The sequence below is a fragment of the Colletotrichum truncatum genome (genome assembly GCF_014235925.2).
Source record: "Colletotrichum truncatum strain CMES1059 chromosome Unknown Contig_0003, whole genome shotgun sequence".
Taxonomy (NCBI): domain Eukaryota; kingdom Fungi; phylum Ascomycota; class Sordariomycetes; order Glomerellales; family Glomerellaceae; genus Colletotrichum; species Colletotrichum truncatum.
Window position 1 is genome coordinate 5,027,144 of NW_027222400.1, and position 15,347 is coordinate 5,042,490.

A 15,347-nucleotide genomic window follows, 5' to 3' on the forward strand; every position below is an offset into this window, starting at 1 on the left:
TATTATTGACGTCGAGGATCGACGACGGTTTTAACAAATGAGTAACCGATAAAATATCAAGGCCTGTTGGTGGCTGATCTCGAGAGGTTCTCAAGCCGTGCCGTAAAGGTCGTTGTCAGGTGTGAAAAGTACAGAGGTGGCGGCGAGTAGGCTTCGAAATGGCTAGAACCTCGAAACTTAAGCCACCTGATATGCTCGGCTCTTGAGGGGATTAGATTTCAGGGCTTGCTGCTTTCAACTTTTATTGCGGTCGTTTTCCTGTATACCTTTCTGGTGATGAAAGAACTTTTCCGTCGAATGGGCACCAAAAGGGTGTGTTGGAAAGGGAAGGCGAAGGTGGGCACAGGGCAAGATCCAAGTCTTATACAAACGTAGGGTTCGCGCTTCGGACTTTGGACTTTGGAGGCTGGACGACTGGGGAGGAGGAGTAGGCAGCATAGCGGGCCAAAAGTAAAATGGAGCAGAGTTCCATACCGCAGATGGGATGGGTATGGGTGTGGGAGCGACGGTTACTGGAGCTGGAGCAGGTGAACGCTGCAGACAGAAAGACCAGGACAGGCTTTCGGCGTTTGCTGCGAGACGTGGTAGTGACAACGAACAGTGGCGGACAGGCATGTGGTAGCGGAAAGGGAAAGTGGCATTTACCTGGTTTCGATTGCTAGGCGATCTGAGTGTACTGTGTATTAGGTACACTTTGATCGGATTATACTCTGCTGATCGATCTCGATGAGAGGGAGGTGTTAGAGCGACCCCCGCCGACGAGGTATCGACCCAGTCACTCTGCAATCGAGGGAAGGGCCCCTTCCCCTAACCCAAAAAGGCGCCTGCCAGTTGCTTTCTGCTTCCCTCTTTCTCGTGCTCTACCGCAAGAGGCTTAGCATCCCGTCTATTGGGCGACACGGAGGCGCGGGCAGAACAGGGCAGGGGTCGCAGAAGGGCAGTAGCGAGAGACATTGAACACTGGGGAAGGAAGGGTGGGGCACACCGGAAGTGGGGCGATCCCAACTCGGGCTCGAGCCCCACCAAGTGCAACCGACAGGGCGGGAAAGAACCCCCGGGCCACTTGGTCCAGGCTGTATCCCAGTTGGGAACCTTCCGGGCGTTCCAGTCACACCTACGCAAGTATTATAATTTGTGCAGCAGGAGGGAACAACTCTCTGCCTGCCTGCAGCACATCAATAGTATGAAGTTGACTTGCTGAATGGATAGCAAGCCAGAAACTCGCTGTACTGAATGGGAAGCAGTCACACCCCTCAAACCCTCAATATGATGCTCTTAATCCCCAGCTACCGAAACCTGATGTCAGGAGGGGGCAGGAAGTAACCCATATGCCATGCCAGCTCCCCTTTTACCCTCTTTGCTTTTCCTCTCCGCTGAACATAATATTTGTGCCAATGGAAGCCCTGAAAAACTCCTAGCTTGGGACAATCGGAGTGGAATTCGATGGAAACGAGCTCACCGCCACCTTTCCTGTCCCACATACATTCCCATTATCACCTGCATCTGCATTGGAATCCTTTCCCTGAACTGCCCGCATGCTACAGTGGCTGGTCTAGAATGCACTAAGGGACATGCCGTCCTGGTGGCCCTTCCCACGCTCACCATGCCCCTCAAGTTGCTGGCTATGTTTATTGATGCTTCCATGATCTACTGATTATGACAGAAAACTTTGGAATCCAAGCCCCCACCTTTATGCCCCGGGCTGTTATACAGCACTTTGAGATTGCTCAGCTTGCTCGGCCTTTGGCGGGCCTCATCGCCATGCTGCCACGACCGACGTACAGCATTTATTTTATCTACCCATAGTTAACTGTAACAACTCGCTGCAAACATGCGGAGTGTAAGACAAAACAGCAATGCATACCGTATCATCTCTCTATACAGACCGGTTGCCCTGCCTCTGCTTAAGAAGAGATGCATTTGCGGATAGACGCCGCTTTCTGCTTCACCTTGGTCGAAACTGGTTCTGGGCCTTGGCAGGCAACTTTGTACCTCGCATTCCGGTTCGGTTTCATGGAGTTGGCTCCGAATGATGGTGAAATTTGACTGGTTGACTACCTAGAATCACCATCTTGGATTTGTGTGGTGCCACCTCTCCGCGTTGTAAGTCGACATGCTTTGCCGCTCCAAAACCTTGCCGTGTGCCAACGTCCTCAGTAAGACACAAGCTGACCAATTACACATGTGGATGGCACACACGGCCCAACTGGCGGGCTAACAAGGTCTAGCTGTACAGACACAGCTCTGAGTTGACCACACCCACCTATTGAGTCTACAAGCTTCCGTCTTCGAAGCTGCACTCCCACGCCGGGTAATATTGTCTATTAACCTCTTTGTACCAAGCCGAGCAACCGGTGGGATCAGATTGCATGCACCGAATCAGGGCCATAGGCGCAGACCGTGGTAGGAAATTACTCTGTTTCGTTGGTCCGACCCCCCTTCAAAGCTCGGTATTCTAATCCCTCCGCGTCCGCTCCTCAGAGAAAAAAAAGGTGGGTTCAATCAATGGGACCCCAGCGATCGATCTAAGGGTCGGGTGTCGATGGACAGGGTCCCAAGCTGCTAGCGATGGGTTATGTGGCATCGCATTTTTAGGGGAATATTCCAGCACTTTTCAAAGGATAAGCTCCCCCCTAAATATGACACGCTCGAGTGCACCGATGTCCACAAAGAATGACTTCTTTGCGGTAGCAGGTTCGAACCAACCTAAGCTGCCGCGCTCTGCAAATGAGCACTTGTTGGATTAGATCGGTCGGCTGCTTGTATGCCTGATGGATCATAGACCTAGCCAAATTCATAGTTCACAGAATGGCTACAGAGTACTCGTCAGATTGATCGACAAGTGGTATAAGCTAGATCAGAGTAGCTGTGTTGCGACCTCCACATGAGGCTTCGGCTCACTCGCAAGACCGACCTTTCATGGAAATGTATCACCAGGGTGATGCGCCAAATTACGGGGTGGCTGCCCGCAACAGGGGCCTGGGAACGTGGCGCCTGCGGGTTGAGAGCAGTAAGTGTGGATGATGCACCACTAAATCTGACTCGACCCTAACTTGGGAGATAAGCCTGGTCCTCCAGGCGTAGCGTTCTTTCTTTCTATGGATCTGATGGCGGAATAGAAGCAGTAAGAAGCTCGCAATCGGCGGCGTATACACGCGTCTTGACGAGATGGCATATGGCTCAGAGACTACCACACGTCTAGCTAGGAATGCTACGAAAACATGGAATTCAGCCTGTGCTTCCTAGCCTTGCAGTTGCTAGCTATAAGAACAAACTACGGTGGAGAAAGACAGTCGACAAAAGCTGTGTGAACAAACAGCTGTTACCCCGCCAAACAGAAGGGAGAAACTTGCTTCTTCAAGGTGACTCCCTTGTGCTCTGCCCCTGAGAGAGGTTTCCTTGGCTGCAACCTTGGCGGTGGGCTTCTAGCCGTAAGTCCAACCGAGAAGCGACTGGGCTTGCCGAAAGGCACTTACTGCTATCTCTCTTATAATCGTGAACGTGATACCATCCAGTAAAGGCTGGCTGCTTCGACTATTACTACGAGAAAAAACAGCCGGCGCTTTGGGAGGCACCCAAATATCTGGAATTTGACGTCACATAGAGATCGACGTAGCAGCTGGTATAGAATTAGAGATGGGCGGGCAGTTAATGGCAGTGGTCCTGTCCGGGTGTGCAATTCGCTTGTCTCGAGCAACAGCCCTGTGCTTGCTTTGGCCGTGGCTGGCTAGGCATGCAGAAGCAACTCCCATTTCTTGTCTCGTCTTTGCCCTACGCGAGAACGGAGCAAACAGTCCGCGCAACTCACACAAGTCGTTTGTGAAACAATACATTGAAGTACATACGCTCTTTAGCCATCCCCCCACCGTAGGGATGAACTACGCTTCAACCAATCAGCAGGTTCTGTTGATCTACAGAGCACAGAGGAATAGCCTCTTGTCGCTGGTTGTTAGTGCCAACACACATCACATCGACATTTCGAATTCCGGTTTCCAGCCACAGCCAGTTCCCCTTCCAGATGGGATTAGACACTACGAATCCCTAACGTCGGCAGCTAGAATCAAGGGAACTCGCCCCACTACACACGACACGGCAGATTGAAGTCGGGATCTTCAGCCACAGGCCTTCGGTTGTAGGTAGTTCGTCGGCAGAAAGCCACCCACAAGAAATGACATCGTCCTTTCATCAGAGAAACGTCCGCAAAAGAATTCCCAGTCAAACACACACCGATTCCCACTTATGGATAGCCAATCTCAGTGCCTTGCCACGTCCAGCATATCATTATGCAGAGCCAATCAGAGACAAGTCGGAATGGTGTCCGTTCGAGCTATACAACACGTTCCCAGCAAGATGTGGCAAATATGGCAAAAAAAACATGTCTAGTCCATCCAGTCTCTGGAACAACAGAGACAATCGTCCAATGCAGAGCGATCTCTGCCCTCCATAATTTTAAGCAAGCGGCACACAAAGATAACCGAGCACCCACATGTCCCGCAAATTCCCATGCTTCGAACCATGGCATTTGACTTTCCCCAACTGCAAATCTGCGACATCCTCACGCTGTCCGCTCATCCGGCCCTGATCGGCAGAGGTGTTTGCAGCTTGCTTTTACTATGTACTTCACACCGAGCACACCCACATGATTATGACGGTAAACCTACAGTGCATGTTTTTGTTAGCCCTTTGCTTCAATCAGCTGTAAGAGTTGCCCGTACCAACCTGCCCTGCCTGGAACAGCTTGGTACACACCCTCGACCTGAACATGCTGCGAAGTAATTTTGGGCATAGGAAGAAATTCTCGGGAAAACAATAAGAGATTTCCTCCAAACCGAGTGAGCGCGCATCAGTAACCTGGAGGCTTGGGGAATGATTGATCATCTACATCAGATCCCCATCTTTGAGCCAAGTTCGACACGCCCTTCTATGCTCATACTATGCTCCCTTCCATAAGCAAACTACAGAAAACGGCGGGCAGCAGCGTCAGCTCCTATTCGGCACGCCCCCGCATGTGGCAAGTTATACCCCGACGACGGCCATTTTACAAAGCACACTTTTACTACTGATGCCGGCAGATACACTTTGGGTACTGGCACACCCCAGGGTCTCCTGATGACAATCAAACGAGAAGTTGACGCCACGTTCCTGAACCTTGACGTAGAGCCTCGTGGGTCTTGCTTGGGCCGGTAATGGGCCCTTCCGACATGGTGTGCTCAGAACGGATCTGGGATAATCAATTCACACCCTCGGGCGGTACGGTACATACGCCAAAGTCTCCATTCATTATCAGGCCCGCAGCAGCCTTGATGGAAGAAGGCGCGCCAAAACATGGACCCTGAAAGATGGGAATAGAGGCTGGGTGTCCTGTGGGATGCCAACTATGCACTCTGTTCGGACCCCTACGTCAACTCTAATCCCCCAACCTCACAGATCATGGTCTAGACCATCACCCAATGTGAGACCGTGCAATGTGCTCCGGCGGTAAGCGTTGCTGCTTGTGATTGTAGGCTCGTGGGTACCTCGAGGCACACTTTTGCACGGCTGATTCTAGTTCAGATCTTGAGTGATCTTGGTCAAACCTACACGTATCTTTCACGTTGATTCCTCATAGTCGCAATGAACACGACGACTACGGCCACTTGCAAATGCTGATCACCAACTACCTGACCGCGGACCATTCCGAGAGCTTTCCTTCTTGGCTTTAGGTGATTGCCAACGCTAGCTTGCATGACTACTGCTGTAAGAGAGCCTTAACCGATGGACTGGCATAGCCGCTAGGACGTGAGGAGACTAACAATGCCTACTTTGACACTCGTTTCCCGCTCAAGAATGTCGATGGTGGTCGAAAAGGACGATGGCAGCTTCCACACAATTCCTTTCTAGTCCGTCCATTGGGCCACTGAAACCCTACCCATTCCTCGATCAGTCGAGAGCAGTGGGGGGAAAGGGACTAGCGTTCCGGAAGCCCACATTCCTCGTAACTGGCCGGGCACGAGACAGCACTGAATTTACCTGTTCATTCTCGAAGCTAGGGGATGGATGTACTGGACTGGATGAAGAAGAAGAAAGAAAGATTGAATCGTATGGGAATGTCGCTCGTCAAATGCAGAGCATCCTTCAGGGGTGGCTCGATTGAAGCGGTCGCAAAGACTACTACTACCTCCCGAGTCCTCCGTGAAGTAACCTATCGATTTTCGTACCTTCAATAGACCGTTGAACAAGCTGGGCCCGTTCCTGGCTGTTGAGTCATTTTCATCTCAATCGACGGCACCGTTCCCGGACAAGGTATAGCCTTTTGGTTTTTTTTTTTTTTTTTTATCCTGGTTTAGGGACACCACCGAGACCTCGAACACCTTAAATGCCAGTGCTATTTTGGGTGAGAAACGCATGCCACCTGTTAATTGAGTGTTTCCCCCAAGACCTCCAATTACTCAAAAAAAAAAAATCCTTAAAATTAGATGTTACCGCCGTTCGTAAATAAACGCTTTTCGTAAACTTCGTATTCCCAGTTACACGCACACACATACACACATGTTGTTCACTACAGGCTCACTGCATAATCCGGAGGTATTGGGGCCGGGAATTATAGAATGGCAGGCAGGTATGACGCGAAAAGCTCGTGGTCGGGGCGTTTGGCAAGCTCTAGAATCCTGGTTTCGGATTAACTGGACGTGTTCGTCGATCGGACGGTGCCGAATTTCGCGATCTACTGAGGCACCCTGGGGGAGTCTGCATCGCCTACTACCTGTGTGTGGTGTACATAGCCCCCCTCCCCCTCTTTCACCCCCTGGCTCCACGAGCTGGTTCCTTTGTTGGACAGATCGAACCAGTTGACGTACCATCGGAGCATTAGGAACCCCGTCTCCAACGTGCTGGATCGCAACTGTCTGCCGGCTCCTAGATCGAGCATGACAAAATCTCGCTATCAGTTTCCCATCAACCCTGCATCACTCGGACGAAAGCCCCCGTCGCCGATCGACGACGGTTGAGGGAGGCTTCCAAGCATGCGTGCAACCTATTACTTATCATTTCCACCTCTTGACGGCCGGAGGTTATACATATCTTTCTTTCCCTCCTTCCCCCATCCTGCAGCTAATCGTCACCGCGAGAGAAGCATTTCGTGATAGTGCATCTGACTGCACGATCTCATTTCCCCTTTCTCGCGTGGCAATATGGGGGTTAAGGTTACTCCAAGATGAAGATTGCCGATCATACACGATGCCGAGATACGCGCTTTGTGGATCGGTGGGTTTGTAGGATTTTCTGATTTTAACCACCATGACTTCAAGATGAGATTATTATATTTCCCCGGATTACCCTCTGGGCGCGTAGTGGTTCCCTCTGGCCGTTAGCGCAATCTGCTTTCGTCGTCTTCGTCGCCGCCAGAGCTATCCTGCAAGTGCAGATAGCTCGCACTGACGGACAAACCGCCGAACGAACTGTTACTGGCTGCAGTTGCGTCGATGCAGTCGGGGGTTGTCGATTTCTGCCCCGTATCGAAACTTGCGATCGTGGAGAAAGGGCCGTACTCTGGACCCCGGACGTTTCAGGAATCACAATCTCAACAGCTTTTTCTTTTTTTTTGCGCTATACAAGTTGTATGGTCATTCCGCCTAGTCGGCGGCTCTGATGACATACATACATATGTCATTTGTTGAGCGAGCTGGGTCATGCAACGCTCCGCCCTCGACTCGCTTTACAAGCGTATTTTGGTGTTTGTAAACTGATACGGTGACTCTCAGTTTCGCTCTAGGGCAGTGCAGGTTGGGTTATGACGCTGGAGATTTGGCACTGCGAAACAGATTGGACAGGTCAATCAATATCTTGCATACAAGCGAGTGCTTGATGGGTATGAAGAATGGTGATCATCGGTCGGTGTCCCTCCAGGAAGCCTCACGATCACTCATCTGGCAGCCAGTCGGGTCCTCCACGCTCTTGACAGTGGAAAGGGACTCTTTGAATATTGGTTATCTACAATATTTTCTGGAAAGCGAATCCTAGATTTCCCTTTGTTGCCAGTAATTAACCATACTGAAGGACTTCAGCCTCGCTACTTCATCGCACTTCAACCCCACTTCTAAACTGCGTTTGCATGGGATTGTTGAAGATACGATGTAAATTTTCCGCGGAACAAGCGAGGGATCCTCCTCAGACCCTTGAAATCTTTATCGCGATAAAAGACCGACGAGGCGTTCGTCCGTGGTCGCCATCCGCGATTATAAACCAATGATACACAGAACAAGGGGCGTCCCACCGTGTCTGGTGTCAATCGGCAATAGGCCCCTGTCAACGAGGCACCTACCACGTATTCTGTCCTAGTATCATGAGTTTCTTCCTTGGAAGGATACAAGTGGCTGACAAAGCGTTACTTTAATCGGGAAGCGACCGCTGCCGGCGGTACGATGGCGATGCTGCGATTGAAAGGCAGCGGGTTGTGTAATCACTGCAGTTGAAGTGGAGGAGGATGCGCTCGTTGGCGCCAAATTTCGGGATTACGGGCAGCTCGCCCAGAACCCATGGCACAGGCGGATGTATTGCTCATAAAAGGCCACGACTCATACGACCGCATCTACCTAACTATCGACGCCCGTTTTACGACAACACATCTTCGCTGCATCAGTCAAGACTTGTAGAAGGAGAAAAAGTCTGGAAACCATGGCCGCCAACGAACTACGCTACGACCCGGAATACCTGGCTGTCATCTCCGCCAGAGATGGAGGAGAGGGCCCGGCGCCATTCAAGGACGTCTGGGAACTCCGCGCCTGGTCTGAGCCGATGATGCGGACCGTCCTCCGCGCGCAGCCCACCCCCGAACACGTCCTCGAGACCAAGATCCCGTTCAAAAGTCACGACGGGCAGGAGGTCAACGTCTTTCGGTATGCGACGAAGGAGATGATCGAGGCCACGGGTCCGCAGGCGGCGATCGTCTACGTGCACGGCGGCGGTTTCATCACATGCGATGTCGACATTTTTGCCCCGCAAATCAAGCGGTTTGTTGACCAGATCGGGCTGCCGTTCTTTGCAGTGGACTACCGCCTCGCGCCAGAGTTTCCGGACGGATTGGGCGCCGAGGATGTGTACTTTGGGTTGAAACATCTCTCAGAGCACGCGGCGGAGTGGAACGTTGACCCCACCAAGATCGTCATGATGGGCGATTCCGCGGGCGGAGGCATCGCGGCCGGCGCAACTCTCATTGCGCGCGACAGGAAGCTCGACCCGCCGTTGAGGAAGCAGGTGCTGGTATACCCCATGCTCGACGACCGCACCAAAGTCGAAGAGACGTCCGGCATATACAAGTTTCTCACGTGGAAGACGAACGACAACCGCATCGCGTGGGATGCTGTGCTCGGGAGCAAGGCGGGTGATCCTGATGCGGATGTGTCGTTGTATGCGGCTCCTGGCAGAGCAACGGTGGAGGACCTGAGGGGCTTGCCACCTACGTACGTTGACGTTGGCAGCTTGGATTTGTTCCGGGACGAGTGTGTTGAGTATGTGTTGAAGTTGAGCAAGGCGGATGTGGAGGTTGAGTTTCACATGTGGCCAGGCCTGCCGCATGGGTTTGAGAGCGCGCCGACGATTCGGTGGGTTAACAAGGCTCTAGAGGCTAGAAGTGAGGCTATGAGAAGGCTATGAGGGGGGTTTTATTAGGATTGAGGCTTAAGAAGAATCTCGCAGGGAGACCGAGGAATTCGATAGGGGATATGTCTAAGGGCTTAATGCGACCATGTATGTGGTTTGAGTAGCTGATCATCACGACTGCACTAGGAAAAGCATATCTCATACGTTCTCTAAACTGCCCATGTAGACCGTCAAAGTCGCAGTTTCGAAGAAAGCTCATGTAACAGCGCTTAACAAATTGATGAAGGGCTGCGGGGGTAGAGACGCTTGGCAAGTGCAGAAGGCAGACCTGTTGATAGAATAACTATGATAGTACAGTACCGCTAGATGGAGCGAGGTTCTCTGTCCATCAGGAAGTATTCGACGGATATCCACACTGGCTGCGTTCCAGAAACAGAAGCGTACGAGTTCAATTCCTTCGTGGATTACGGTATCTACTTCTTGAATTTGTAGTCGACATACTTAGTTTAATGCAACTACTGTTGATGTTGGATGAGATGACGCTTGGAAAGGCTCGAATAAATGCAAGGAAAAGGTAGAAACTAGAGTTGACTTGCCGAGTTTTAGCATCACGTTCATTTTCCTACTGAAGCTGAAGCAGCAGTTCTCCCAAAATCATCCCACCACATTCCACTGGTCATGCTGGTTTGTTGTGGCATCTTGGTGCGTGCATGCAATAGCCCACAGGGTGGCATACCCTTAAGCTTGACATGATAGAAAGAGGGTGTCTGAGAACCGTAGGCCGACTTAGGTATGCTAGGAAATTGGAAAAGTTAGAGAGCTGTGATGTTGCCAATTCAGCTGTTTTTTTCGAATTACATATGCTGTTCCTTCTGATACTCAGAAGGGTGCCATTACTTCGAAGCATGAGAAGGGCAATAGAATTATCGCTTGCGTCGTAGTAGTGAGATAGCTCATATGTCTACTAGGTCGCCATCATTCTCAGTTACGCAAATATAACAGCACTGTACTGACGGCGAATTAATGCGAACATGTAACAGTTACGCTTCCGAGAAATTGAACATCTCCTTAACGTACAAAGACTCAGACATGATGCACCTTCGTTGGATGCAGCCTAGGGTGCATAACAGGTGAAAAAAATCTATATGTCACCAGGCTCACCACAAGCCAAATTCCCAAAAGACACCATATCTGATTGCCCGAAAACTGAAGGGTATATTCATCTTCTGAAGGACTCCATTCCCAGGTATATATCAAATACAAACTGCCTACTTCTGCAGCAATGTAACCTGTCGCCAAGCTCACAACGAGTGAAATGATGAATCTAATCTTTCTGGTGCTGGGGGCAACTGAGGGAAAGCAGCCGTCCTCTGGGTACTTGTCATGCTTATCAAACTTGTCCAGATTAACAGCAAAGTAGTTCTTCTCTGCCTCACGCCCGTCTGACAACTGGGGTTCGCCGCTAGCCTTGTGTGGGGGAAGACCTTTGAAGGCTCTGCCTCTAACTGCAAAACGTTCCATTATAATAGAAAATGATTTGCCATATATTTGTTTTGTTGGCCGTGAAGACGGTAACGATTGTGTGTTCGCGGAGCGACGTGTGGTATATTAACGAAGATGTATGTATGATAGCGCGGGAAATTTGCCAATGGGGATGGAAACGCCGTGCATTTTATGATGCCAACCGGGATGATAGCGTAAATGTCTTGGATGTGAAAACCTCAAGACACTTATGACGGTAAAGCGTACACTCGGGATTTGACCTCTACAATGGGACATGATGAGACTCCATGATGCCCTCGCTGTCCTACGTAGCTTTTCAAGATTTCAATGGTATCAAAGTTAATGTAAAGTCTGAGCTCATGCAGTCTATACCAACCCTGATGTACGAAAGATGCTGTAAGGGTTGAGGATTATTGTTATCAGTAGCCATCTCCACGAGCCATCCCACTTACCAGAATAGAACCTGTTAAGGTTGCGGGCTACTCATCAATATATGTACGTTCGAACTCTGATCTTTAAGCTCTCGGCTGTGGTATTTCGGTTCATGCGCCGAGAAATAGTATTAGTGAGGTAGAAACCGGACACACAAGGTGAGACCACATGGGGTGCAAGCTGCTGATAATAGAGACATAACAGAAGCTAGAAGTAAAAGTACACACGGATCACAGCCCTCCTACGTCTCGCTGTTGAGGGCATCAGTTGACCTTGAGATTACAAAGTAAATTCTTGAGTGATAAGATACCTTACCTGAGCTCTGAACATACGCCATCGACATGAGAAGTAACAGCTAACTATAAAAATACTGTTGTAGCTTTGGAGGGTTGCAAAGGTGAGATTGGGTTCTCGAAACAACACACATGTGATTTCAACTTTCTCAGCTTCCAGCTTTATTCGACGTCTTTGATATTATTCGCATTGCATTGTCTTCAAGTTGTTTTGGATGACCCAGAAGGGAATGAAGGTGCATTGATCAACCCAACTTACTCGTGGAACGCTCATCGTCGAGCATGACCAGAGGACAAGCGCTTCAAATCGGTAATCCGGGATTGCTGCATGCAACCGCTTTTGTAGACGAATTGCGGTTATATCGGCAAGCATACCCTTGCAATGCAGTGCTGGCATTACTCAATAAGGGGCAACAGTTTTCCTAGACCACCAGTTCTTGAAAGTTTCGGCAATGGGTTCTCGGGGTGTGCTAGCGTCAACATTAAACATTGGCCGAAGCCGAACACAGCCCACCGACTTTCGGGGCCGAAGTCTGTGATTGATCTAATTTGCTATAACATAGACCGAACTCCCAGGATTCCGTTCTCTGAAAATAAACAGTATCCAATATCAAAGACAGTGATTGGCAGGGGGCCCTCTTCTTCAATATCAAATCGAAGCCAGCTGAATAGCTTTAGTTGATAAATCCCTGATTGTATAAATAATATCAAAGCACGAATCCTATTCCTGTAAGTATTTGGAGGATGCGCGCTATAACCCAATTTATTTGTATATTCCATGGTCGGCGCGAGCGACTGGAATGTTCTGGGAACTCCCCGATCCCATGGGGTAACTGGTAAGAAATGACATGTTGGCTCCGTAACTTGTGGACCATTCATAGTTCATAATTATTTTATTTTACATACTTGCGGAAGGAGACTTTTTTTTTTTTATGTAAACAAAGCTGCTGGCTGACATACGTATTTGTGGACTTCCTAAGGAGTAACGTTATTCAAGGGTGGAGAGGTTGAGGCAACGGCCCAGCCCTACATCATGACTCCACTGAAGCCTTGCCATACATGATGCTGCATAGACTATTGTGAGAGCCTTGGAGATATGAATGGCAGTTTAGCAATGTTTGAGGAAGTTGATACTAGAATAGTGATGTACCCATGGCGTACAGTCTGTACACTGATACTTGGAGATTAGGCTGTCCATTTTGCCATTCATTCACGAGGAACGGCGGGGGATGAGTTTTGCTTGGGCGTTATCAACCTCTGTTAGCTCGGGCAAGTCAACCACGTCATTCCGGCTTAGTACGCGGGAGGCGACTTGCAGATTCAACCAGACAATTGCTAGTCCCACCTGAAAGCCATTAAGCATAAAGATCGGCTTCGGCCTCTCGGTCGCATTCTCCCGGAATTACTCCGTACCGAATAAACCCTACAGAAGTGTGCAGGAGAGATTGACAGCCATGACTATCAATCAAGAGGCTTGGATATGATATGAACATCGTCATTCAATCCACCGATGACTCACAATAAAGAGTGCAAGACACAATTGGTCCTTGCATGGCTCCCATACGGCTGGTCCGTTTCCATTGAAGCAATAATCGCCGCGGTGAAGAGATTGCACCTGTCAACTACGCCCAAAACAACCTCAGACTAGCGTTCGTATTTATAAGCACTACAAAAGGAAACGAGCAGTGGAGACCACGCCATACGGCTTGCGTTTTCCCGGCTTCGCTGGGCCCACAGCTACACCACCTCGATATCTTACTTATGCTACCAACTACAAACCGACGGGAAGTGGTTGAGATCGGGTCAAGTTCGGATGCGTGATTGGACGAGAGCTGTATAGACAGGCACCACTTGCTGAGAAATACCCGAAAAAATAGTATGAGCCTTAGGTTGGTGTAAGTATTAGCCTGGGGGATCATCTGTATAAAATTTAGCCAGCGCCTGCCTCAGGAAAGAGAAGAGCCTGAATTACTAGCGCAACTACAAGGCTCAACCAACATGCTTGTGAACGAACGTCCGAACTCGAATGTGGAGGAAGAGGCGCGGTCCACTACACATGGTAAGTTCTTGAATTGAAACCTTACGTTTGAGGAAGCTAACCCTTTGGCTGGTAGAGTTGGAATTGGACGAGCTCTCATACCCTGAAGGCGGCAAAGATGCATGGTTAGTTGTGGCTGGGGCTTGGTGTGCCATGATACCATCCATGGGTCTTCTCAACACCTTGGCTGTCCTCCAAGCTTGGGTAGTAGAGTACGAGCTCCACGGACTGTCAGAGTCGACGATTGGCTGGATTTTCAGTACATATGCGTTTTTTCTATATTTTTGCGGCGCTCAAGTTGGTGGGTTATCACAGGAAACTACCCAATGCCTAGGGCTGGACCTGCTAACCTAACTAGGTCCAATTTTTGATGCCCATGATGCAAAGTTTCTTGTGGTACCCGGATGCATTGGTATCGTGGCATCTGTCATGCTGCTGAGTGTCTGCAAAGGTATCATGCCTCATACAATCCTCTCCTATTTCGCCAGTCTAACCAAGAACAGAGTTTTATCAGTTCCTGCTCACTTTTGGTGTGCTTGGCGGTATATCCGCTTCTCTCCTTTTCAACCCAAGCATTGCTTCCATTGGTCACTGGTTCTCCAAGCGACGCGCACTTGCAACTGGCATCGCTTGTACTGCTGGGGGTGTTGGTGGCGTGGTGTTCCCTCTCATCATCCTCTACGTGGCTCCTCGAAAGGGATTTCCATGGGCTATTCGGATAGTCGGCTTCATTTGCGTGGTAATGTCGATCCTAGCATGCCTGCTTCTTAAGAAGAGGCTACCTCACAATAAGCAAGCGGGTGCGGCCATAGACATCAAGGCGTTGAAAGACGCCAAGTTCGCCTTAACAACTCTGGCTGTTTTTCTCATTGAGTTCGCCGTCTTCATCCCATACACCTATATCTGCTCCTACGCCATCCACGGTGGCATTGGACTGCAGAAGTCACTGCTTCTCAACGCCCTTCTCAACACCGGCGCTATCCCTGGCCGTGCCCTTCCAGGTTACGTTGCCGACCGCTTTGGTCCATTCAACGTTATGTGCTTTACGGCTCTTGTCTGTTCCACTTTCATTTTCGCTTTATGGTTGACTGCCCAAGGCGGTGAGGCAGCAACCACTGCCTTTGCCGTTCTCTTCGGATTTTGGTCGGGCGCCGCAATCAGTCTAACGCCAGTTTGTATCGGCCGGGTGTGTAAAACAGAGGACTTAGGCAAGAGAAGCGGAACCGCTTTCTCGATCTCCAGCATCGCCGCATTGGCTGGTGTGCCATTAGCTGGAGCTATTCTGCAGTTTTGCGGTGGTGCTTACTACGGCATAATTCTCTTTGCTGGTGGCTTGTACGTATTGGCTCTTTTGGCCTTCACCGCAGCAAGAGGTGTCGGTGGTGGCTGGGGATTATCAGTAATATACTGATATAATGGCTTGATGATAGAGATTGAATTTGTTCATGCAATCCGATTAACCATAAATACCTTAAACCTTGCGCAAGCCTGGACTCATATATCCT

General features: G+C 49.9%; 2 protein-coding genes across 2 annotated transcripts; both read left to right on the forward strand.

The window, feature by feature from the left end:
- Window positions 1-8,652: 8,652 nt before the first annotated feature.
- On the forward strand, window positions 8,653-9,630 carry CTRU02_206237 (arylesterase monooxygenase; the record flags this gene model as incomplete). Its single annotated transcript, XM_036728165.1, has 1 exon — window positions 8,653-9,630. The coding sequence occupies one exon, from the start codon at window positions 8,653-8,655 to the stop codon at window positions 9,628-9,630; it is 978 nt and encodes a 325-aa protein (XP_036580279.1).
- Window positions 9,631-13,802: 4,172 nt separating this feature from the next.
- Window positions 13,803-15,253, forward strand: CTRU02_206238 (oxalate formate antiporter; the record flags this gene model as incomplete). Its single annotated transcript, XM_036728164.1, has 4 exons — window positions 13,803-13,863; window positions 13,919-14,143; window positions 14,201-14,293; window positions 14,346-15,253. 4 exons carry the CDS (start codon window positions 13,803-13,805, stop codon window positions 15,251-15,253), a joined length of 1,287 nt encoding a protein of 428 aa, XP_036580278.1.
- Window positions 15,254-15,347: the final 94 nt, after the last annotated feature.